Here is a 24,114-nt window from a genome sequence, read left to right as displayed (position 1 = left end):
ATTATTATTTTTAATTGATTTAAAATTCCTTATATTTGTTATCTTAGATAAAGAAATGATTTGGCAACATTTAGTCTTCGTGTGTTGTTATCTATGGTCGTCCACGTCAACTTTCTTGACAAGCATCATTCTTCATAGACAACTGATTATAGCAGCAAGATTGCGGGAGCAAGTTGGCAAGGTGTGGAGGAGATTGTTTCGAATTGTTGATTTTACGAGTTATTGAATCGACATGATTAGTGTTTTGAATACTATTGATACGGGTCATGAGGATATGATACATGACGCGCAGTTAGATTTCTATGGACTGCGGCTTGCAACATGTTCCTCTGACAACTCCGTGAAGGTGTACGAAATCAAGAATGGTACACAAAGTCTTGCCGCCGACCTTAAAGGGCACTTCGGGCCAGTATGGCACGTGGCATGGTCTCACCCGAAGTATGGGAACCTGCTGGCCTCTTGTTCTTATGACAGAAAAGTTATAATATGGAAGGAGTCTGGAGAGTGGACAAAGTTGTATGAATACACCGGACATGAGAGTTCAGTAAACTCTGTGGATTGGGCGCCCAGCGAGTACGGACTGATTCTAGCTTGCTGCAGCTCTGATGGTTCTATTTCCACTCTAACATACAACCAGGATGGTGGCAACTGGGAAGTTAAGAAGATTCCCGGCGCGCATGCTATCGGAGTCAATGCTGTCAGTTGGTGCCCCTCACTAGCTTCTGAATTATACCCTAACAGACCTGATTACAAAAGCCCTAAAAGAATTGTGTCCGGGGGCTGTGACAATTTAATCAAGGTATGTATGCCATTGAACATTTATTCAGATGGTATGGAAGGTGTTGAAAAATTGATAGATTGATATTGAGATCATATTTACTTTAACTTACTTTTGATTATAGTTATAACTTAAAAAATATATATTTTATATAATTGGTAGCATTATTAGTTACTACTGTAACATGTGGTTTTTCTATACAATATTTTTTTTAATATTTTTAGCTGACTCACATAATTTATAAATAACGATATATCTACTTTTACAGATTTGGAAAGAGCAAGGTGACCAGTGGGTAGAAGAAACCAGATTGGAGATGCACACTGATTGGGTTCGAGATGTAGGATGGGCTCCTTCATTTGGCTTGCAGAAGTCTATGATAGCGAGTTGCTCTCAAGATAAGAGAGTGGTCATCTGGACTAGTGATGACAATATATCTTGGACCCCTACAATCCTGAACACCTTTGACGATGTTGTGTGGAGTGTGAGCTGGTCTCCGGCAGGAACTGTGTTGGCAGTGTCGGGTGGAGACAATAAAGTTAGCTTGTGGAAGGAAGACTCTAATGGACAATGGATATGCATTAGCGAAGTGGCCAAAGAGCTGGTATATAACCCTAATCCAGACAGGGTGCTTACCCTCTAACTTCTAAATTGTTTTTATATAATATTTAATTAATGTAACATTATTTTTTTGTGTATAATTCTTTATTGCATTTTCAAAAATTAGTTATGGCTTTAGTTTTTTAATAAATTGCGCATATATAACACATCAAAAGAAATTACATTGGCATCTCTAAACTTAAAATTTATGAAATTGTGACACTAATTAGAACATACTGTTTTATGCTAGTTTCAAATCAATCCAAATTAACAAGCAGGAGTTTGTAACTTTGGCCATTAAATATTTATAAACAGATAAGTTGTTAATTTACTTAGCATAATATAATTATGTATTATAATGTAGCAATGTACCTATTTTTATTAATAAAAAAAATATTACTTGAAAAAGTTTATTTATAAATTTTAATTTAAGAATAATATATCACATGTTGCTTAAATTAAATTCGATTAATTCTAATAGTAAAGGCATCTTGTAATATTCTGCGATAGTCTTGAATGTCTCTAACTGTGAATGGATTTCTTTGGCCGGCACCATCAGAGCAAAGTCTCCGGCACAGTCGCACACTACTGATAAGTTTTCTCTTTTCACCTGAAAAATGTAAATCAAATACTACTCAGTCTGTAGATTGGAATCATATCATTATTATAGAAATAATGTTTCTCATAAATAATTAACATTATTACGTTTTTTTTTCTATTTTGCAGGAAATTCTAAAAGATCTATAAAAATGTATTTATGTATAGGTACATTAGATGAGATGATTGGATACAACAAAACGAAGTATATAGTAATAAAAATCGAATTTCAAATAGTAATATGTTTGGGGTTGTACCTGATGACACCTGGTGCATACAAGATCTTGAAGCGTATATGTCATGGCTCGTCGGTTCATGATCTCGATAAGGCGCCACTCCAGCTCTTGATTATCATAAGCAGTATTACATGTTGGACACAGGCAAACTGGCCTGTAAGACAATTAAAAAACTAAACTGACAGTTTAAAAACTAGAAACCACGCTAAAACCGCACAAGGAAAATCGTTCCCGACGATCCTAATGAGGGGAATGGGATAAAATTATTAAAATCGTGTATTGGTTCTTGGTAATTGTGCAAAAGTTAAAATTAATAGGACCATTCAAAGTGGGTAAACATCGAGTTCAAAGATTCCATTCTAATAGAAGTGTTATAAAAGTTGTGTGAAATAAATGTTGTATAAAAACCAGTTTGATGAAGCAACTATGACTGTGTAAATCACCGCTCTATTATGGCTGAACTGTTTGTTATGGTACAATCAACTGAACTGTTTTCGACATCATCGACACACCTATTTCTGCCTAATAACAGCAGTGTTAGGCGCTGCTGTGTTCCGTTTTGAAGGGTGTGGTAAGGGAGAGAGACTTTTCCGAGGCATTCCAGCTTAGTCCTCAGGGGTAGCGGCGCATTTGAGGCCGACCTCTGGTAGGAGTATCTAAACATACTTGGGGTTGATTACAGATGTCCGTGGGCGGCAGTAGCCACTTACCATCAGGTGGACTGCATGCTCGTCTGCTACTCCTATAGTAAAAAAAAACAATCAACTCACACATCGTTGAGTACGGTCCGGTGTGGGTCCCGGCAGAGGTCGAGGTCGCGGCAGTGGTTGCACACGCGGCAGATGAGCTCGCACAGCGTGCAGGAGCCGACCACGTCGCGCCACTCCGCCGCCGGGTGGAACTCGCCCACGCCCACCAGCCGCAGCAGGTTGCGACGGAGGAGCGTCACCTAATCATTATATAGTTATTTTTGTATTAACTGTATTACACCCTATAATTAGTAACATGCGAGGTCTACAATATTAAAACTGTGGAGGTCAGTTATTAATTAATTATTTATTTGCTGTTGAACCAAAACACTGCAAAGAATAAGGCAAGTGTAGAATACAAAAAAATCATGACAAACACACTGAGAAATTAAAGTAGAAAAGTAAAAATAGCTTATTTAAGACACATAATAAAAAAAATGAAAACAAATTTAGAGTAAAAGTAATACATTTTTTTCACAACTCATGAAGTTTGAAGGATGCCAAAGTAGAAAGTACCTCTTCCTCCAGGCTCTCGTTGAGTGAGAACACCTTGCAGACGGCGTTGACGAACAGCAGCGCGGGCGTGGCGAGCGGCCCGAGCGCGCCGGCGCGCAGGCCGGGCTGCGGCTCCATGTCCGCCGCGCGCAACGTCGGCATGCGACTGTTGATTTTTTCTGTCATTCTATAACAAAAATACCCTGTTTATTAAGTTTGAAATATTTTGGTATTGTAAAAGAGAGTGCACGTGAATTAATTACAATACAATACAATTAATTACAATACAATATTATAATATTATTATAATAAGTCTCTATTATATATAATTAGTCTCTTTATCAATGGCCTACTCAGAAATAGACGCTGATCTACTTTTTTATTATACTCGTATGAACATTTTTTGATTCATTTTATTGTAACACCTTGTGAAGTGGTGGTAGTAGTATTGACATTCAAAAAGTGCTCTGTAAAGAACCTATTTTGAATTAAAAAAATGATTTGATTTGTACCAAAAGGGTATTATTGATATTTTGTCGTTACTTGGACAAGTGACGTCTAGTAGCATTATAACACTCTTATAATATAATATTTCATAATCGTCAACCGATTACTGCCTTAGCGCTGTAAATCTTCTCTCAGTATAAGAATGACTTGGCCACGACCCACGGAACTGGCCAAGTGCTACAGCTAAACAACACAATACAAACTGGAAGAGCTTCTGCGCCATCTCGCCGGCGAGCAGCGCGGGCAGGCGCTCGGGGCGGCGGCTGGCGGCGAGCAGGCCGGCCGCCGCCGCCGCGAACTGCTCGCGCACGCCGCGCGGCAGCTGCTGCGCCAGGCTCCACTGCATCGACACCGACGCCTGCACACAACGGTACCACACACTTTTCATACCTATTGAGGATGTAATGATTGTAGTGTGCGTAAGAATTCTTAGGTTGTTTTTCTTTGTTTTTTTTTATTCTTTTTTTATAATATAGAAGTAGCAGACGAGCATGCAGTCCACCTGAAGGGAAGTGGCTACTGCCGCCCATGGACATCTATAATCAACCCCAGATAGGATTAGATATTCCTACCTGAGGTCGGCCACAGGTGCGCCGCTACCCCTGAGGACTAAGCCGGAACGCCTCGGAAAAGTCTGTCTCCCTTACCACACCTTTCAAACCTGAACACAGCAGCGCCTAACACTGCTGTTATTAGGTAGAAATAGGTGTGGCGGTGGTGCCGCCGGAGTCGAACCACAAAGAGTTCTACCACCTTCATGTGTTCCATATTAAAGCAGTTATAACAAAGACTTTCAACTAAGTAACACGCCTTTTATTGAAAAGGCGTGCTACTTAGTTGTATAACGCCTTATATATTAATATAAGAGCCTGCAACAACATTACAACATGACAAATACCAAAACAAATATCATTATCGAAGTATTATCTTCATATGTAAATTTTAACTTAATATAGTCCTTTACGTTTGAATTTCAATGTCTCACTCTGAGTATCCGAAAATTAAATGCCATCAAGTAAGTAATCAACTACTAGTTGGTCTCAATCTGAAAAACTAGTTGGTTGGTACTCAATCTGAAAAAATAATACCATATGCCGCAGTACAGATTACTGTTGCAAGGATAAATACTTTAGTAACAGTAACGATCTAAATATTAAATAAAGAAAACACATAAAACTTAGAATTGGTTAAAAATTTAGCCCAAAAGTACCTCATCATCATCATCATCGGGATCTTCTGTTGCATTTGCCACTTGTGAAGATCCAACTTCTTCTAGTCCTTGAGGTAATTTGCCCTAAAAATATAAAAAAAAGCTAATGTAAATATATATTTTTTCCTAATTCATTTAAACTTTTATATATAGATGTATTTTATATATAGATGTATTACACTTTGTTCCACCACTGATTAAGAGAAGTACTATAAAATATATTTTGTATCATATATTAAATTATATATTTGTATATTATAATATATTGTACCTCAATTCCAGCATAATTCGCTTCATCCAGCCATAGTAAGTAAGACCAACATTTGTCGTATCGTATGTCGATGCCGTGGAACAGCTCCTTATTCCTGATGCTCTGCACCACAAATTCCACATAACCTGAACAAAAGTAGAGTTATGATATCGGAAATACAATACGGTTTCCAGGAACAAATTGTGTCTACTAATTTAATCGATTTAAATCAATCAACATTGCTAATCACGTGATTAAATGGAAGTTTCGGTACATTTCTGTTAATATAACTTAGTAGGTAATTGCAAAGTATAAGATTCTATTGGCCAGATATCGGAAGAGAGAGATATCGGAAATATTACGCACACAAATGATTGGGAGGGCATGATAAGATCAGCTTGTTATGATTAATTAAAAGGCATTGAATATTACAGGAAGTCTTATGCTGCTTAAAATCATCTTCTAGCTATTTGACGGGACCAATATAGTGAAGTATGTTCTATGCCAGTTATCGCTACGAAGATCCATTGAAAAATTCCAGGCAATAAGTTTACCCACTTTATTCGAGTACTTCGTTTACTTACCAATGCCGTCCATAATAGAGCTCTTCTTGGTGCTGAGTATGATCTTGTTGAAGTCAGCATACACGATATCGGAGCCAAGCCGCTTGAACTCCGCCACCAGCATGAGGAACAGCTTCTTCATCAGGTTGTACAGCGTACGGCGTAACGCCGGGTCGTATAGAAGTGATGTTGGGGTTTTCAACCATCTACAAGGTAACATCAATATTCTGTTTTTATAGGCTTTATATTAATTTACATAATAATATTTATTTAGTTACCATTTCTCTATTTTTTTTGTAGCAAAATATAAAATATATTTCCTTAACTTTCAAAATTGTATTTTACACTACAATAATTCAAAAAAATTAAAACAGTCCTGTGTGTATGCATTTAATAAATTAATCTGTTTTTGAGAATAGATAGATTAAAATACTTGCAGTGATAGCGCCTCAATCGACAAAAACAGCTTAATATTAGCGTTACCTATAGAAATGCGAAATCTGGAAGTCAGCGAACACGTTTTTGTAAAGCGTTACGTCGCGCAGCCACGCCGCGATCATTGTTCTGAGCACTTTGAACGCAGCGCTGCACTGCGCTTGCTCGTCGTAGTTCGCTGTCGCGTTTGGACCTGCACGATATATGTTAAGGTTAATAATGTATTAGAATTAGAGTTGAGTAAAATTGAAACAGACACTATAACTAGATGTGGTTGGTCTGCTTCATACGTCTCAGAACTCGTCAGTGTGTACTGTAATGTAAGATGTTTAGGTTTGAGTAAAATGAAACGACCGTAATCTTCGAGCCCTGATGATTGGAGGAGATTCTAAGTTGATTAGCTCAGACTGCATGACTATTTGCATCTTTAACAGTCATTGATAAGGAGGAAAAAAATCTTTGTGGTTTGATTCTTGAGGGACCACCGTCACACCTATTTTTGCCTAGTAACAGTGTTGAGTGCTGCTGTTTTCTAGTTTCAAGGGTGTGGTAATGTATACTTTTCCTCAGGTATAGCAAAGCAGACAGACTGAGACAACCACGGCGATAGCAGCATGAGATTTTGGGGAGTCTCAGGGAAGATTTTGTTAAATTAGGTCTCTTCTTTTTAACGCGTTTTAAATGTACTTATTGTAAAGTCCGGCACATCCTCTTCGCTACCTCCACGGTAGAAAGGAATCCATGCAGGGGTTCCCCATAAATAAAATCTGACAAGTGCGAGGCGACTCGACGGTTTGGAGGGGAAGGGGTGGTATCAGGGATCCTCCCACCCCTGCTGCTGTCTCCCTACTGGGACTGCGCCTGGTAACAACTGAGGTCAGTCAAAGATGCGTCGCTATCTTGTCTGTTGGATAGACTATATATAAGGATGGTACACGGACCCGTGGTGGCCATAACGTCCTGTATGGAGGCGTGTTGCGCGCCGAAGGCGGTGGCGAGGCTGGTGCCCTCGAGCTGCAGCACGAGGTGCGCCTGCAGCAGCGCGCACACGGCGAGCGCGTCCGTGCGCAGCGCCACGCACACGCCGCCGTGCGCGCCCGCCGCGCTGTGCCGGCACGACGACATCTCCTCCACCTCGCTCACCAGCCTGGGAAGTGACGTCATTAAGGCCTGGCCAAACAGAACGCGTATTCTAGCGCCGCGCTAGAAGTATCCTGATGCTGCTGAATTGTATTGTATTGAGGTAGTAGGAAACGCCCACACAAAGCGCGTGCGCGTACTAGTACACCCGCGCATATATTTTCCCATATAATGACACTTGTACGCAAATCTGCAAGAAAATACAACGCCCGACAACAAGGATGCCGAGCTTCACGATAGGCGTACGCGGTCTGTATGACCGCTTAGTATTATCTCAGTAGGTACAACTAAACTCAGCGCCAGAGCGCGGCGTTCGAATTTTGTTCTAGCGCTAACGCTCAGCCTTAAATACGCATTCTGTTTGGCCAGGCCTTTACTTCTATTGGGTTTTATTACGATTAGATGTATAAGCGACATATCGAGCTATGCAAATGTTTATTTCACACGGATACCTTTCATATTATAGAAAATATAAATCACACGTAAAAATTCTTTGTTAAACTTTTACATAAATAAAAAAAATGTTATGGTAAATAAAATTAAAGTGATAGAAATATATAATAAAAAAAAATAAAACATTCATTTTTAATTCTATCTTACTCGATTTGCTTTATTGTTAAAATAATATTAAAACGTTATAACAATTCGGTCATAGTCATAAAATTTCGTTACACACCTTAAACAAATTTCGATTTTAAACAAAAAAAGTAATAATCATGCAATCCTTATTACATTTAATCGGAAATCAACTAGGGCACGCACTGACCTGTTATCATCAATCTCTCGTCCGCCAAGGTCTGGTCGTTCGAGGTTGGAGCACCAGAGCACGAAGTTGTGCTTGACGAGGTGGCGCGCGTAGAACAGGTCCGCGCCGAACAGCGTCGGATCGGCCGGCATGTTGCCCAGCGGCACGTGGAAGTATCTGCAAGCGTACGCGGCAATTAAACATACACGTTCGATCAAGTTAGATTAATCCAATATATTGATTGATAACGTGATTTATTATGAAATCATTTTAAACCTAGAAAAAATATTTTTGATTTTTTTTCAGTCCTTGATGGTATTTAATGATTTATTACTTATCTGTCTTAACTTTTTCTCTGTTTCAATATTGAAATAGTGATTATATGGAAATAGGCATCACATGGATTGAAATTCGCGAGAGGGCACTAAGAATTTATTTGTATTAAAATAGTAATGAAACCTACCTGCATTGTTCAATGGTAAGATTGAGGACAGATTCCAGATTGAGATAGTGACGAACGATCGCGCGGGCGCCGATTCGCTGCCATTCTAATGTGTTGTACAATGTCTCTACATCTCGTACATGGAGTGGCACCAGCGGGAAATCTGATAAACCTTAAAACATATTTTCTTAGTAAGTATTGATAATATGTGCATTACAGTTATGCAGTGTATGGGAATAATATTTAATTGTGAAGGTTTCACAGTTGCTGAGGAGAAGATAAGGTAGTTTAATATTTTTTGGAAAATTTAAAAAAAAATTACTTACCATAACACTATCTACTAGACCCGTCTGCACCACTGTACAACCATTTAACTAACTACATATCATACGTGGACTGTTCGTTAAGTGGACAGTATTTGCATGTTATGCAGACTATTGCGGCACACCGCGCGCCTCCGTCTGGGCGTGTGGGCGGGACGTGAGGAGGCTCACCGGGCATGAGCGCCAGCAGCGCCTGCGGCGACAGCCTGGCCTGCAGCGCCAGCAGCGTGGGCCCGCAGCGCTCGTCGCGGTAGCGCGCCAGCGCCCGCTGCACGCCGCGGCACACCGCGCGCGCCTCCGTCTCCACCACCACCTCCCACGACAGCTCCGCGCCCGGCAGCGTCGACTCTTCCGTGCCCAGGTTTATTCTGGATGTAATCATCTTGTTAGACTAGTGAGTGGAGGACTGGATATGGTCGCACTGTGGCCCTATCCGGGATTTACTCATTTCAGGGAGCTCATTCTTGGGGAGAGTACATAAAAGGAGAATACATAAGAACTGATAATACATGATATTACGAGTGGATATGTGTTTAAACACATATCCTATATTTTATACATCAATTGTAATTATAACTTACTTGGCAGTCCTTTCAGCAGAGTATAATGTGTTCATGTTCGGCACTTGGTTTGTTTTCACCGTGTCCAGTACAAAGATGTATGCTTTCTTTGTGGGTCCCAGGATCAGCGACCACATGCTACGACTTGAGTTGGCTGCAGAGTGTTGGTAGAGGAATATATGCTTCACAGGTGCTACTCCGTCCTGGTAATATTATATTATGATATATTTACATTCTATCTTCTTGTAATGTTAAAAGTAATTAAACAACACATAAAAAATAAAAGTACTATTTAGGCTAGCACGTCAACTAGGACAGAATTACCATGTTACCTGTTTTACTAAATAAAAAGCAATATGTATGTGTATATTGTCCATTTTTTTAAATAAGAAATAGACAACAGCTATAAACTTATCTTGTGAAGACAAATACGAAGGATTCGTGCATTTATGTTTTTTAATTAAATATACTGATAATGTAAATTAATACCTGCTTTTGTAAATATGGTTGGTGAGCCACACTCTTGAATTGCAACTGGCTAAGCGTAAAAGATTCCATACTGTTTGATCCCATCTGAATAAGCCTGTGAATGAAATTTAGAATAATATAAGTGCAATGAAATCAGTTGATATAATTCTTATAAACAAAGAATCATACAAATTAGACCTGGATGGAGACTCAAATTGAAAACAATAAAAATCGGTCAACGCAGACTCAGAAAAGCGTGCCACTTAAAATTAAGAAGTACGATTTATTTGATGATGCAAGACTTACAAAATATTTCATTGCAGTACTTACCGCCTAGCCTCTTGTTGATCGACAGCACATATGCATCCTAATTGTAAAAGCACTCTGAATTCAAGGCTCATTTGAGTTTCGTAGATTCCTTCTATTTCTGGTGCGGATAGTTCACTCATTAATTCCCTGTGAAAAAAATATATTATTGTAAAAAAATTACATGTAACTTTAGGTTACTTAAGGTTTGTCCCTGTAGAGCCGACAAGAAATGGGCTACGATATCCTCTGTCTGTCGTAAGAGGCAACTAAAAAGGGTAAAAAATCTACATAACCCGGCGTCGCGCCCTACGGCGTACGGTACCTTTTGTAGGTTTTTTTGTGAACTAAAAAAAAGTTACCTAAGGTTACATATGAGGTAACTTTAATGATGACTTTAAGATTATAAGGAAAATATTTTCTTTTAAAACGTACTTTAATTTGTACATATTTTATTTCGCCTAGCACATTACCAGCGAGAAGCAATTACAAACGCCGTCGTTTAGGATTACACCTTAGAGCGTTTGTCATTCCTAAGTTGTTGTTTGAAGTAGCGGTACATACATTTACTATAGCCGCGTGTCCACCGCACGTCCGTCATGTCATATTAAAGTCGGCCCGAAATAATCTCGTTCGACAGCGGTGTTGGACAAACGCCCTTAGTCGCTACGTACTGCGCGCGTTCCCGGTAGAGCGCCTCGAGCACGGTGTCCTTAGGATTATACTGTTTACGATACGCGCTACGTACTGCGCGCGTTCCCGGTAGAGCGCGTCGGAATGGTGTCCTTAGGATTATACTGTTTACGATACGCGCTACGTACTGCGCGCGTTCCCGGTAGAGCGGCTCGGGCACGGTGTACTGGTAGAGGTGGTGCGCGGGGCGCGCGCGCGGCAGCACGCGGGAGACGCGGCGCCAGTGCGCGCCGGCGTCGGCCGCGCGCGCCACGCGCCGGTTCACGTAGAACACGCGCGGCACCGCCAGCCGCACCTGGTGCAGCTCGCTGCCCACCAGCGCCCACAGCTTGAACAGACCCGGCTCCGCTGTCTCCGCCACCTGACATGCACGTATATTATTTACGTTTCTAGTAAAATTGTACTGGTACTATTGTTATCACCAAACTGCTAGTCCGCTCTGAAGTTGCTATTGATTTCTATATTCAGAGCGGACTAGCAGTTTTACGCGGACTATACCAGTATGCTTCGAACGAAACGGTACTACGTACTCAACACCTAAATCTGCTTCTGTATTTCAGTAATACGGTGTAGAGTCCAGTTGACTGATGTATAAGGCAACAATCGTAGTCCGAGGAAGAAGAGTCAATAGATGTACCATCAGCTTCCAGTAGAACCTCTGTTTAAATAAAATTGATAAAGTGTCCCCACGACTGGCAATGGACACTTAACATCAAGTGGATTGCAAGCTTACTACTTAAATGTTACCAAAAAAAAACATTAGACTACAAACACAAACAAGCACATTTGCCATTACCTGGATAATCTGCCACGGTGTGTTTAGTAGCGTACGCTGGGCTCGTTTGATAAACCCGCCTAGTGTGTTCGTCGATCCGATATTCCTTGGTAGCACAGACACATCATTGTCTACTTTACCTAATAATAGTGAATTGCGATACGTTTTTATTACGATAATAAAAAATATTTATATAGCAATACTTTGAAAATATTAATTAAAAACGACGATGTATATAATTTTAAATTAACGAATAATAAAACAAATTCTATAAGATTTCATTAAATATTAATAAAGTTTTAAACTATTTATAGCTTACCTCTTTTACTACGATTACGCGTTCCCCGCTGTTCCATTTGCCACATCCATTTTTTCTTCTGAAATACTATCCAAGCTCGACGTTCTTCCTAAAAGAGGCACCATTTAACTTTTAATAAGCGCAGATACGCAGATTACGTTTTATTTAGAGTAGTATTTTGCTGCACTAATATGTTACTTTACATCATAATATTTTAAATTAAGATCGCAACAAATTTGTTCTCAGTAAGTGGCTAGCTCCAAGCACGAACCTTCGTGTTCCCGAAGGGCGGAGGGGGTCCCAGCGCTTCCCGCCACGTGGCGAACTGTTTGACGGGCGATTCCTCTCGTTTCCGCTTTACGGTGTGCACTATCGGCCTGACGGGAGCTTTCTCTGTCGGAGCTTTACCGATGTCTTCCATGTCTACTTCTGTGTCCTAGACAAAAAAAAGAAAAAGTGACAAATGATTATATTTTCAAACTGTTGTTAAAGGCTATACCACTCGTGTACCACTCACCATTGACCCATTTTCATTGCTTCCAGAAGCTTCTACATCGTCACCTTCCTTGTGTACGTCCTTGGGCTTAGCAGTAAACATGTCGGTGATTTTTCTAGTCTTGAATTTGTCAGTCTTAGCTAGCATCTTCTTGTGGAGCCAATCTGGATACTGAACTCTGGGTACCGGGTTATCTAGCTGAAATAATAGATTACATAATTATAGTGTTCCATATTTTTAGAATTTATTTTTAATGAAGAGCATTCTTTTTCTGTATGATGCGAGAGCTGAAATGAATTTCAGCAGAAATAGTGATGTATCTCTGCATGGCGTCGCTTATTTGCTCACAGTAATTTCTATTTTTTACTTTTTGCATTTAATGACAAAGATTAACTGTTCTATAGCACAATTCTTCTTCTTTTATGTGGTTCTTACAGGTATTTAAAATCAATTTTAGATGTCACTTATTCGTTAGCGCACTGACCCCCTGCATGGCGGCGGGGATGGTGATGATCTTCTGTATGGCGCCGCTGAGCCGCTCGATGTAGTAGGGCCAGTCGAGCACGTCGCGGATGTCGACGTCGTCGCCGAGCGCGGGGTCGCGCAGCCAGCGGCGCAGGTGGTGGCGGCGCGCGGCGGCCGGCGCCTGGAAGATGGCCAGCGGCACCGCGCGCTCCGTCACCGGCGCGCCGTCCGGCTTGCGCGATATTATGAACCTGCGCGAGTAAGTTGATAAGGGACGATGTTTCGTTGTTTCACTGCAGCATTCAAATTTAAATCAATTTTAATTTAATCAAATTTATCTTCGAGGCGCGCGGCGGCCGGCGGCCGGCGCCTGGAAGATCGCCAGCGGCACCGCACGCTTCGATATTATGAACCTGGCAGAGTAAGTTCAAAAGGTATAGTCCGCTCCGAAGTCGTTACGTGCAAATTTAGTTAGCATATACTCCGTAACGTAAGGGCACACTAACGCAGCTATGGGTACATAGTGAGCGAGAGCGGGTAGCGGACGGATGCTTGGAGGGTCCCGCACTGCCTTCGTCCGGCTAATATCTGCAATTTGCTATTGCGACGCGACTCGTTTCTATATTCGGAGCGGACTAGCAGTTTGACGCGGACTATAGCATAGCAATAATACCCATGCTCAATTATTTATTCAGTATAACAGCAAGTAAGGAGTGGTCCATCAATCACATCAGGCTCGAAAAGGGCGGTGGTGGGGTACGGAAAAATCACCCAATATGACGGGAGGTATGGGTGTAATGAAATATCGCAACATATACATATAAACATCAAGTGATTCATGGACAATTCAGAAACAGGGCTGAAACCTTCTACCTGGAAAAAATAAAATAGTTCCACGAGACATTTCCTTTGGTGGTTTTATCTTATAATAGCAAGCAAAACAAGCGCCTATTTATCCTAAGGTCAATGCATATATTTGGTATGTCAGCTTTGTAAAAATCATAAGGAATAACAAAAATAAGGAAAAATTGTATTATTAATAATATTACATAACTATACAAATAACACTTACCTACAAGCCAATCCAGCGTCTTTAACCATCTGATCGCCCAAGAATTCCGCAAGTCGTTTCGCCGTAGAAATAGACGTGGACTTCTGCCCGCCGTAATCTTCTAACTTCTTCGACATAGACCGGTTCTCCGAGATGAGTTCAAACAGCTCTGAATCAGGCATATTACTGCCTTTACTGTATAACACGTCTAGCCAGTAATCGGCTACTTTGGCCACGGCGCTGTAGCAAGACTTCAGGTCGTTTCCCTTAAGGAAAGCTTCGAATACAGACGACTGGAATATCTTGATTAGTTGCAACTCACCGCGGCGTTTTACTTCGAAACCTGGGAACATGAAGAAATTATGGTTAACATCAAACATTTCCTTATTTTAAACAGATGCCACACAACAATACGTGTCCCTTGAAATTATAACGCGTAATGAAAAAATATACCATAGAAAAAGCTACGAAACAAACTCCTAATTTTGGCAATGTCAGTTTGTGGCTTGCTACTAACAATTATGTTCGTACGTTTTTGGTTTTAAAAAATATAGTATAGTGGATTATAAGTTACCTTTCAACTCGGCCAGCGAGCCATCGAAGTTGAACACAGCATATCGCTTCTTCAACCTTTTGCCCTCCTCTTTAGATGCTGGCAACACCATCGCGAGGTAGGGGCCGTCCACTTCGAAGAATATCGAGTTCTCTGACCTCTGCTCATATTTCTTAGTTTCAGGATCCACTAGTTCGAAGTACTGATCGTTTGTGAAGTGGTCCTAAAATATTTTTAGTTATACCTATGTTTAAATATTACAAATCTAGAAACAAAATCAAAATAAACATATCCATACTGGATATTTCTTTTTAATTAAATGTGTACACACTGGCGACACTTTTTAATTATATATCTTATTCTTATTGTAATTAAGTTTAATTCAAACAATTTTGTCACTTAGGGCCGCGTTTCCCAACCTGTGGTCCGCGGAAACCTGGGGGTCCGCGAGTATATGTATAAGGGTCCGCGGTGTCACCTGTGGACCATACATAAATCGTTCATTAAATGCAAAAGGGCCGCTTTACTGCTTTTTTCAACCACATACCTATGTGAAAAGGTATTCTCTACTCTTGTTTATACAAAAAAATAAATACAGAAACAGATTACATGTAGAATCTGATGTGAGATTACAGCTTAGTAGCAACATCAACCCGAATATCACTGATTTAGTTGCAAAAATGCAACACCAACCTTCACATTATTTTTTTTTCATATTTTTCATAATAAACAGTTATAATTATTTCTGTATCTTTGTTTTTTTTTTGTATCTGTTATAACTAAAATAAATACCTAATCTGTTTTTCTTTTTGCTGTTTATTTTATTAAGGGGGTCCGTGAAAACTGTGCTTGATTTCCTAAGGGTCCGTGGACTGCAAAAGGTTGGGAAACGCTGACTTAGGGCATTAGAAGGGAATAAAGCAGGTAGTTCCGATATAGTTATCATCGTCGGCAGTCGTATGTGCTTGCATGTCGGTTATATCGAGTAATTCCAGGGACAGACAAAAATTGTAAATTTGTGCTAATTTTTGTATTGTGCTGAGGACATTAAACCGGGGGTTTCTCTAAAACACGTTTTTAAATTTAAGAACAAGTGTAACCCGCTACACAATGTATTTGATATGGTATTGCGCATACACTCATACGTGTACATGTACGCAAACAAACACGCACACAAGCATGCATTAACACCGAAATTAAAACGATGGAATTCTTGATTTATATTATGTTTGGCCGCGAATTTACTTGTTAATAGGATAAGTTACCTTAACCATAGCGTTGAGTACTGCATTCGGGTAGGAAACATTGATTTTCTTTTTCTTCGGATGCGTCGTATGGATTGTAACGTTTTCCGGGAATGACGATGGTAAGATACACCAAATACCTTAAACAGTTAATTGAAAAAAGTTAAATATTGACTCATTCATTCAGTAACGGAACACATCAATTAAAGTCATCATAATACATTGGAAAATATACAAATACCATTTAAAAAAAAAGAGAGAAATACATAGTTATATGTATGTGATATGAAATAAGCAGAATTTCTGGAACACTTACCGTCTGTATCTAATTCAAGCGGCCTGCCGATTTGTTCTATGATTTCTCTTGCTCGCATGATAATGTTAGCACCAGTGTAGCAAACTATGCCGGCCATCTCCATACTGTGCCAACGCGCTCTAGAATGTTTAATAGGAGAAAGAATAAAAAGTAATTATTAGTAAAAAGACAACCATTTACAACCGACTTTCTTAGTGTCGTAAAGCTTAAGGTTCAAAGGTATTCTACTGAAAAAGATTTAGACCATAGTCATGTAATCAACTGCGAATTGGTAGACTTCATACCCCTTTGAACACTTTATTTTAATTCTTAGGTATTGTCCGCATAAAACTGCTAGTCAAATTGTATGACTACACCTGCTAGCAACAACTACAGAGCGGACTAGCAGTTTGGCGCGGACTATATAAAGTTACATTTACCTTTACCTCTAAAGTGATACAAATGTTTAATACGCACAAAAAATCATATGCCGTGCGCAATCGCGCATGCATGTGCACATAAATTCAGGTTTCGAACCTCGGACCCCAGTGACTCAGACTCAAATCCCCGCTTCAGTTCAATTATCATCAGTGTCAGTCAACCTTCCTGTAGCTACAATAGTATTATATTTTGTTACAATAGCATCGCTCACCCGCGCCTCATGACGTATCCGTAGAAGGAGTTGAGGATGCACTTGTGCGCGAGTTGCAGCGAGTCGTACAGCACCTCGCGGCTCTTGGCGCTCTTGATCTCCGCCGCGTCGCCGCTCGCCACCGCCGCCGCCACGTGGCCCTTCGCCTGTTTGTTCAGCGCCTTGTACTCGTATCGACGGTCCCTGCGGCACAAGTACTCTCAGACACGTAGTGAAAATGGAATGAGGGAGTAGTCAGTGAAACTTGTAGTGCATGTGTGTAAGTATTAGGTGGGTACTTGTCTCGAGTGTACATAACTGTCAAGTCCGCTTCACATTCTGAGCTCCACACGTGAGATTCTCGCGAGAAAACCCGATTCGTATCGGTTCCACATTCTCGTTTCTGGTGCTTTTCTCGCGTTTTCGCGAGATTCTACTACAATGGTTTTTGAAGTTGTATGGGTAAAATTACACACGCAAAATGTTTTCATGCCTTAGAAAAACTGTATAAGACACTATAACTTCATAAAAAAGATAACTTACCTAAAAGCTCGTACTGTATCCACGTAAAATGAATTTTCTTTCTGACATATAGTCGTAGTTCGAACCTCCGTTCTTGTGACTTTTGTTTTCTTGTACGCCACTTTGCAGTAGTCTGCTAATCGCTTTTTCTCGTACGCTGCCTACAAATTGGACATTAAAAATGCTGTTTTATTACATTCACAGACATATTATAAAAGTAAAATAGATTTGATGTAAAGACACACTTACCACCTGTTGCCCTCACTTCGCAGCAAGTTGAGCAACTTTTCCAAATACAAATGTTTTTCTTAATTATAAGATTGTAATTTATGAATCGGTAGTCTTATTACAAAATTTGAATTCCATATTCTGCATATTACCTGATCTTCTTTAGGCAAAGCGTGAAAAGCTCTTGGCGGTCCTCCCGGGTGCAATGGCGGGAATTTTTCCGTTTCCAACTGTTGTTGTATGCGTTGGTACTCGCTTCTTGTCGCCGGCACTATTCCGATACGAAATGTTATTTTAATAATGTAGAAACCAAGTTAAAAACAAAATAAGATAATTTATCTTACATTTATGAAAAAAATTACTGGAATGTAATTGTATTATTCTTGCGTGTTTTTGTATATTTAAAATAAATATACCTTTGCATATTTATTTATTAGCTTGCAGGGAGATTACTTATTATCTGTATTTAATCCCTTTAAGATTTTCAACAATGTCCTTAAGTACAGGTGCGGTGATGTCATTCCAAGCTTATTACATATGTATAGCCCGCGCCAAACTGCTAGTATATAGAAATGAATATATCCTCCGAATATAGAAACGCGTCGCGTCGCAATAGGAAATTGTAGATATTAGAGGAACGAAGACCGTGCGGGACCCCCCGGGTACTTGTCCGCTGCCCGCTCTCAGCAGATAGTGGAATAATATAGAGGTGTATATTTATTTCAAAATGAACTCGTACGATTCCTGGCTAAGGAAAAAGATATTTTAAAAAATGAATGATGTAGTTTTAGTTTTTATCAAAATCGGCCTCGTAACTCCTTTCAGCTTTTTTCGCTAATCCTTATAGTTACGGATTTGGCCCTGAAGGGCTATTTGAAAAATTCACCCTGTATAGCTGCGTTAGTGTGCCCTTACGACTTCAGAGTGGACTAGCAGTTTTACGCAGACTATAATCTCTCATTATTCGAGGGCAATACAACAATGTATACGAGTACTGACGGTAGTCGCCGCGCCAGAGCCAGTCCATGCGGCGCGCGCAGCACGCGGCGGGGCGGTTGTGCGCGCACACGGCGCACACGCTCGCGCTCACCATGGCCGACGGCTGCAGTCTGCAACATAGAGCATTATTATATACAGGGTCTGCACACGCACACACAATCCACATAGTGAATAGTACTTACTGTATGGAGCATTGCCACAAATATTAGCTCACCCATCCCCGTCCCGTCAAATATATTAAGTTTAAATATATATTCTGGATCTTGGTGTTGTATATTTATGTGGATCCATGTCCACATGTCTCAGTTTTATATGTAAAGTGGCAAAATGTAAATATTTCATTATGTACACATTTTATTTAACTATTTCGTTTGCCTTTTACATTTATTTCAGGCAACTCAATTAAACTAGATTACAAAACATTACTGCCGCAAAAAATACATTTGCCATTTACAGAAATTATACAGGTAAGTATATTCATATATCAAACACTAAAATGATAAAAGAAAGAAGATTGGAAGAAAAGATAAATCATTGAAAATATGAACCAACAAATGTTATGCCATAACTGTATGTTACCTGTTTGTTAAGATGATATTAGGGTACATAGCACCAACATCCAAATGGTAAATCAAAGGATTCTCATCTCTTCTGGGATGATCTTTCATATGCTGCAGTTTTGCTTTTATTTCGCCACACACTTCATCAAAATTGGTCACCATGTCTAATGGAATCCCTTCCTCAACTTCTATTGCATGCCTCATGGTTTTCTCAGTGTTCTCCATCAATTTCTCTATAGCTGATGGGACGATTCTAAACTTGCATTTAATATCGGCTCTAAAGACACCTAGAAAACAATAGGATTCAATTAATTTTCTATAACAGTGTTAATTAACATTTAAAAAAATGGTGTTATAATTCTCATGCACGTTAATATATAATTATGTAATCTTTACGTTTTAAGCCAGAAATTCTAATTTATTGTTATGCTGCATTTGAAATGATTAACATTTTTATGCCATACAGTTTTCTTAGCCAATACTATAGAAAACTTTCATCTCAATATACAAAAAAATATATTTTAACAAGAATAAATAATTAAGAGTGCCTGTTAATGGATCAGGACAGGTAAAACCAGCAATAGCAATGCGTGGGATTTTCTTACCAGACTCCAGAGCCTCAACGTGTCCGCCGACGTACGTCTCCGTCTCGAGCACGTGCCCGTCGCTCGTTAGCTTGTTCAATTCTTCCACCTGTTTGTTCGGGAACACTATGTTCGCGTGGAAAGCCTCCACCATCAGTAGAGATTCGCACAAAGTACCGGAGCCCTTACGCAGCACCTGTGATAACATACCATACCTTTTATTTTCCTTTAAAAATAAACAATGCAATAGAAATTCAGTATGGGACCAAGCAACTTCAATCTATAATAGTTGTTTAAACCTATCATAATAATAGAAAAAATATTTAAGGTAATTATGAAAGGAATGAAAGGTAAATAATTATGAAAGATTTTATTTATAACTGTATATTTGGTTGGTCAACAATTAACATTATAGTGCATTTTATTGTTTTAAATTTTACTTTAACAAAAGCGTGCAATAAATAGAAACAACAAACTATACAGTAACTTACCTCATCAGGTTCCAAGGGAATAATCGTGCAAAGAGCAAATATGAATGGATGAACATATTTCATGTATAAGTAGTATGTAGCTACAGCGTCGGAAACCGAATAGTTTGATAACACCTGGAAGTTGCAAAAATAACTAATCAATATGAACTGACAGTAATTGTTGGATTGATTTTAAATATTACTTCTGTAACATAAAATCTCATGGTAATGTTTTCAGCTTAATATCAATGTATCATTAAACTTTGATGAGTTTTGCTTTTCCAATAGCGCACTTGCGGTAATGGCTTATATTTATTTTTAAATGTCATTTTTATAATGATATGATAGTATTTTGAAGGGGCTCACCTGGGGTTGTTCAGCTGCCATCCTGCACATGTCCTCTGGGTCCAACTCCACTGGGTCGTACCTAAGCTTAGCTTTAGCGACGGCCTTCAGACCTTGCGACCCCACTGGTAGATAAGAGTCTCTCTTTACCCAACTACAACAAAGACATTTCATGTATCATGACTTGTTTATATCATTGAATATAAAAAAAAATAATGATAAAAATCTAGACAAATTGTTCTATAATCACAAATGTTCATTGAATTCAATATAAAAACATATGTTAATATTAAGCCAGTGTGCATTTTATAGTACCTATATATTCAAATTGGAAGTCAGTTTAATATCCTCTATTTTTAGCCCTTACGTAATCACCCCGTCCTTCAGGTCACAAATCAACAAACATACCACAAACAGTCCATATGCATTGCAGGACGGCACGCGTAAGTTCCGTCTCTTGCAGTTATTTTGCTGAAACCTATCTCTTGTTTCATATCTAGACCCAAAATCGCTGCACGCGCTTCAACAAATGGCCAGTCGAAGAAGTCACCTGCACACAATTTCAAAATAATATAAATATAATGAATTATGCATACATACATTTCACACTTTTACAAATTAAGTACTTACCATTATATGTGACAAAAATGTGAGGTTTCACGTCCATAATATGATCGAAAAACTTCTGAATGAGACCAATTTCATTAGGCTCATTGAATACAATAAATTGTCTGCAAAACAAGATATTAACCTATTAACATAACTTATTGCCCAACTGCCAAGGAAGATTTAATCTTTTTTTAGCCGTTGATTGTGATATCAGGTATTCAGTTTCAAACAAATTTTAATTAAACTGCCAAATTATTCACTTAACATTGAGATAATACTGTTCTCAAAGTGTATTCATAAAAATAAGATTTAGGTGACTTGTAACATAAACAGTATATAAATAAATCTCACCCTTCAAATTCTGGCTTAGGAGTATACTCAAAGTCCTCAACATCAGTGGCGATGATTTCTCTGTTAGTGATCAGGTACCCCTGACCATCAATCATGTAGGAAATCATCATTATCTGATCAGTTTGTGAGTCAGGAAACTTAAGTGGTAGTTTAGTTGTTTCAATATCAAATGCTAGTACTATTGGGTCCGGTCTTTCCAAAATATCATCCCTCTTTGTAAACACTGGAGTCTCGGTTCCCCTGCTCTTGATTGTGTACCAAGTGCCACAGAATATCTTCATGTCTATTGACACTCTTACGTGGTATGGTACATCATGTTCCCTGTTAAAATATAATAATGTAAGTTATACATAAACTATATTATAACATAATTTTGGTCACATGGTCCTTTTTTGAAAGATGGAATACTTTTGGATTTGATAAGCAGTGCTGTTATCAAAATATATTGCACACTGCAGTTGTGAAAAAAAAATTGGGAGTGTGCTCTTCTCTTGGCCAAAAAAATTAATATATGATTTTTACAGATTTAAAGCTGGAGAAAGAAAGAAAATTACTGGAGAAGATAAAAATATCTTCTCCAGTAATTTTCTAAGTTCCTTATATGGAAAACAATGACATGTGGAAAGTTGACAATATAAATAATAAGCTTATCACACATAAATAAAAAAGTTATTCTTTTTCTATTGCAGGTTATGTCTGCTTGGGCCCACGAGTATACTATATAATTTTCTTTTAGAAGACTTTTTGTAAAGTTTTTAAATGTAATACAGATGTAAATACCTAATGTCCAATATATTTTCCATGTGGTCCTTGGTTTTCTTAGCATGTTCTATAGCAGCGGCACTTGTGAGTGCATTTGTTAACATTTCTGAGTAGATAGCGTCTTTCTTCTCCCTCTCCTTATTTTTATTCACGGCTGTCAATATTTCCCTCCTAACTTTCATCATTTCATTTTGGGACATGAATGACAATTTTATGTATCGTTGTCGCAAACCACTTAGGTGATTAAGCTGTAATAGAGGTAGCGTTAAGATTCATTGATATACAGCATTCATTGATATCATGGCAACTTTTTAAGAATGTGAATAAGTTAAAAGTGTGGTCAAAATTAAAGTGTGGTGGTTTAAAGTTTTCAACATTTATCATGGTCTTCAACCTATCCTACTATTGGGGATACCTTTCTGAGTGAGAAATTCTGAGATTGATAGATTTTATATGCACTTTTTTCTTGGAGTACTTACAAGCATGTAAGTTTGTTAGCAAAGAGTTTTGTTCACATATGCCTTCAAATGAATGTATATGAGTAGCCAGCTCCAATTAGCAATGATAGATAAAAAAAAAAAAACTCTGACAACTTACTAAGTCCAAATCCTCTTTTTCTATAATGTCAATCTTGTGTATTGTGCCAGCAAATTTCTTAGATAGGTATTGGATAACCTCTTGCTCACACTCTTTCCTCGCCATAATGAGGAAGTAAGGTTGGAACATGAGGGATACTTTAAACCTGGATCCATCCATTTCAATAAAGTAATAATCCATGGCGGCCACTAGGCGCTTGTCCTCATCTAGAATTTCAGCCTGAAATAAAATGAAAATTATATTAATAGTATTTAAATACAAATTAATAAACCTCTAAAGATGGTAGTCATAGTAAATCTAAGTTCTTTCATGGTTTAATCCCATCACTTACACAGCTATTTCTAAGTAATAATAGCAGTATCAGGTGTTCCATGGGATAAAAATACTTGTTATGAGATGGACTGCATGCATTTGTAGTAACAGACGGATAACGGACGAAAACAGACGAGTCATCTTACAATTTAATATATGTTAGTTGTAGAGAGTGCCTGTATTCATTTAGTGCCTTATGCTACCTATCAAATTCAATTAATATGTAAAGAATAACGTTATTCAATGTTTAAGTTCTAAGATCGAACGCAAATAAAGTTTAATTAAATCTGTATATACTTACTGTATGCATATTTATCAGGTAACCTGTTCGCTCTTTTGAGTCGCGAACTCTATCAAATCCATACTTTGAATCAATTCTGTCATTCTCCAATGCCACTCGTATACGAGATTCTGACGACTCCTCTCTAAAAGAAAAATAATGTAGTAAGCTAACATTTTATAAAATAAATTCCAAAACCTTAAAAAATATACCGATTACCAAACCTTGGCCCAGTAGACGTGCCAGCGTCTCTGTCTCTTTTACTTGTATCACTTTTATCCGCCCTGTATTTCCCAGTGTTTTGTAAAACCATTCTGTAGATATTTTCTTTGGTTATTGGCACAAACAAAGTTTATTTCTATACATTATTGCATCAAGATATTTGACAAATACTGCTGCTGATACAGCTGTCAAACTTCGCGCCAAATGTTACGATCGGATACTCGATTTAGACTTTAAAAGAAAAAAGGTATTTATTAAAATTTTAACAAGCCTATCACACACGAATTCACGTAATAATATAACTGCATTTACACAAACAAATTATTAACTAATTATTCGTTTCTTTAAAACAATTATTATTTGTCAAA

General features: G+C 38.7%; 2 protein-coding genes across 3 annotated transcripts; one reads left to right on the top strand and one right to left on the bottom strand.

Moving 5' to 3' along the window:
• The first annotated feature begins 120 nt into the window (after positions 1 to 120).
• Positions 121 to 1,786, top strand: Sec13 (nuclear pore and COPII coat complex component secretory 13). Its single transcript, XM_073073659.1, has 2 exons — positions 121 to 799; positions 1,047 to 1,786. The coding sequence occupies exons 1-2, from the start codon at positions 233 to 235 to the stop codon at positions 1,419 to 1,421; spliced, it is 942 nt and encodes a 313-aa protein (XP_072929760.1). The 5' UTR covers positions 121 to 232; the 3' UTR covers positions 1,422 to 1,786.
• DNApol-epsilon255 (DNA polymerase epsilon catalytic subunit 1) lies at positions 1,775 to 23,944 on the bottom strand. 2 transcript variants are annotated; one of them, XM_073073656.1, is made up of 41 exons: positions 23,749 to 23,944; positions 23,546 to 23,669; positions 22,933 to 23,151; positions 22,354 to 22,583; positions 21,574 to 21,894; positions 21,244 to 21,344; positions 21,022 to 21,163; positions 20,635 to 20,767; positions 20,290 to 20,403; positions 19,820 to 19,994; positions 19,234 to 19,501; positions 18,655 to 18,764; positions 17,808 to 17,926; positions 17,449 to 17,588; positions 16,927 to 17,109; positions 16,296 to 16,414; positions 16,001 to 16,119; positions 14,757 to 14,958; positions 14,204 to 14,525; positions 13,151 to 13,382; positions 12,688 to 12,864; positions 12,442 to 12,606; positions 12,192 to 12,279; positions 11,894 to 12,012; positions 11,226 to 11,458; positions 10,429 to 10,554; positions 10,120 to 10,213; positions 9,652 to 9,833; positions 9,242 to 9,438; positions 8,769 to 8,919; positions 8,327 to 8,482; positions 7,362 to 7,567; positions 6,469 to 6,613; positions 6,007 to 6,191; positions 5,444 to 5,568; positions 5,173 to 5,256; positions 4,166 to 4,320; positions 3,477 to 3,642; positions 2,982 to 3,160; positions 2,233 to 2,365; positions 1,775 to 1,988 (listed from the first exon to the last, which is right to left on the bottom strand). In XM_073073656.1, the coding sequence occupies exons 1-41, from the start codon at positions 23,835 to 23,837 to the stop codon at positions 1,821 to 1,823; spliced, it is 6,696 nt and encodes a 2,231-aa protein (XP_072929757.1). In that variant the 5' UTR covers positions 23,838 to 23,944; the 3' UTR covers positions 1,775 to 1,820. The 2 variants fall into 2 exon arrangements, with proteins under 2 accessions (XP_072929757.1, XP_072929758.1); XM_073073657.1 differs by having other exon boundaries at positions 4,166 to 4,322; positions 5,178 to 5,256.
• Between the last annotated feature and the right edge of the window lie 170 nt (positions 23,945 to 24,114).

Source organism: Epargyreus clarus, unplaced genomic scaffold (genome assembly GCF_041222505.1).
Source record: "Epargyreus clarus isolate Ecla_fem2 unplaced genomic scaffold, WU_Ecla_fem_2.2 ptg000006l, whole genome shotgun sequence".
NCBI classification, from domain to species: domain Eukaryota; kingdom Metazoa; phylum Arthropoda; class Insecta; order Lepidoptera; family Hesperiidae; genus Epargyreus; species Epargyreus clarus.
The sequence above is the reverse complement of the archived record's forward strand: the minus strand, read 5'-3'. Positions and strand labels throughout refer to the sequence as shown.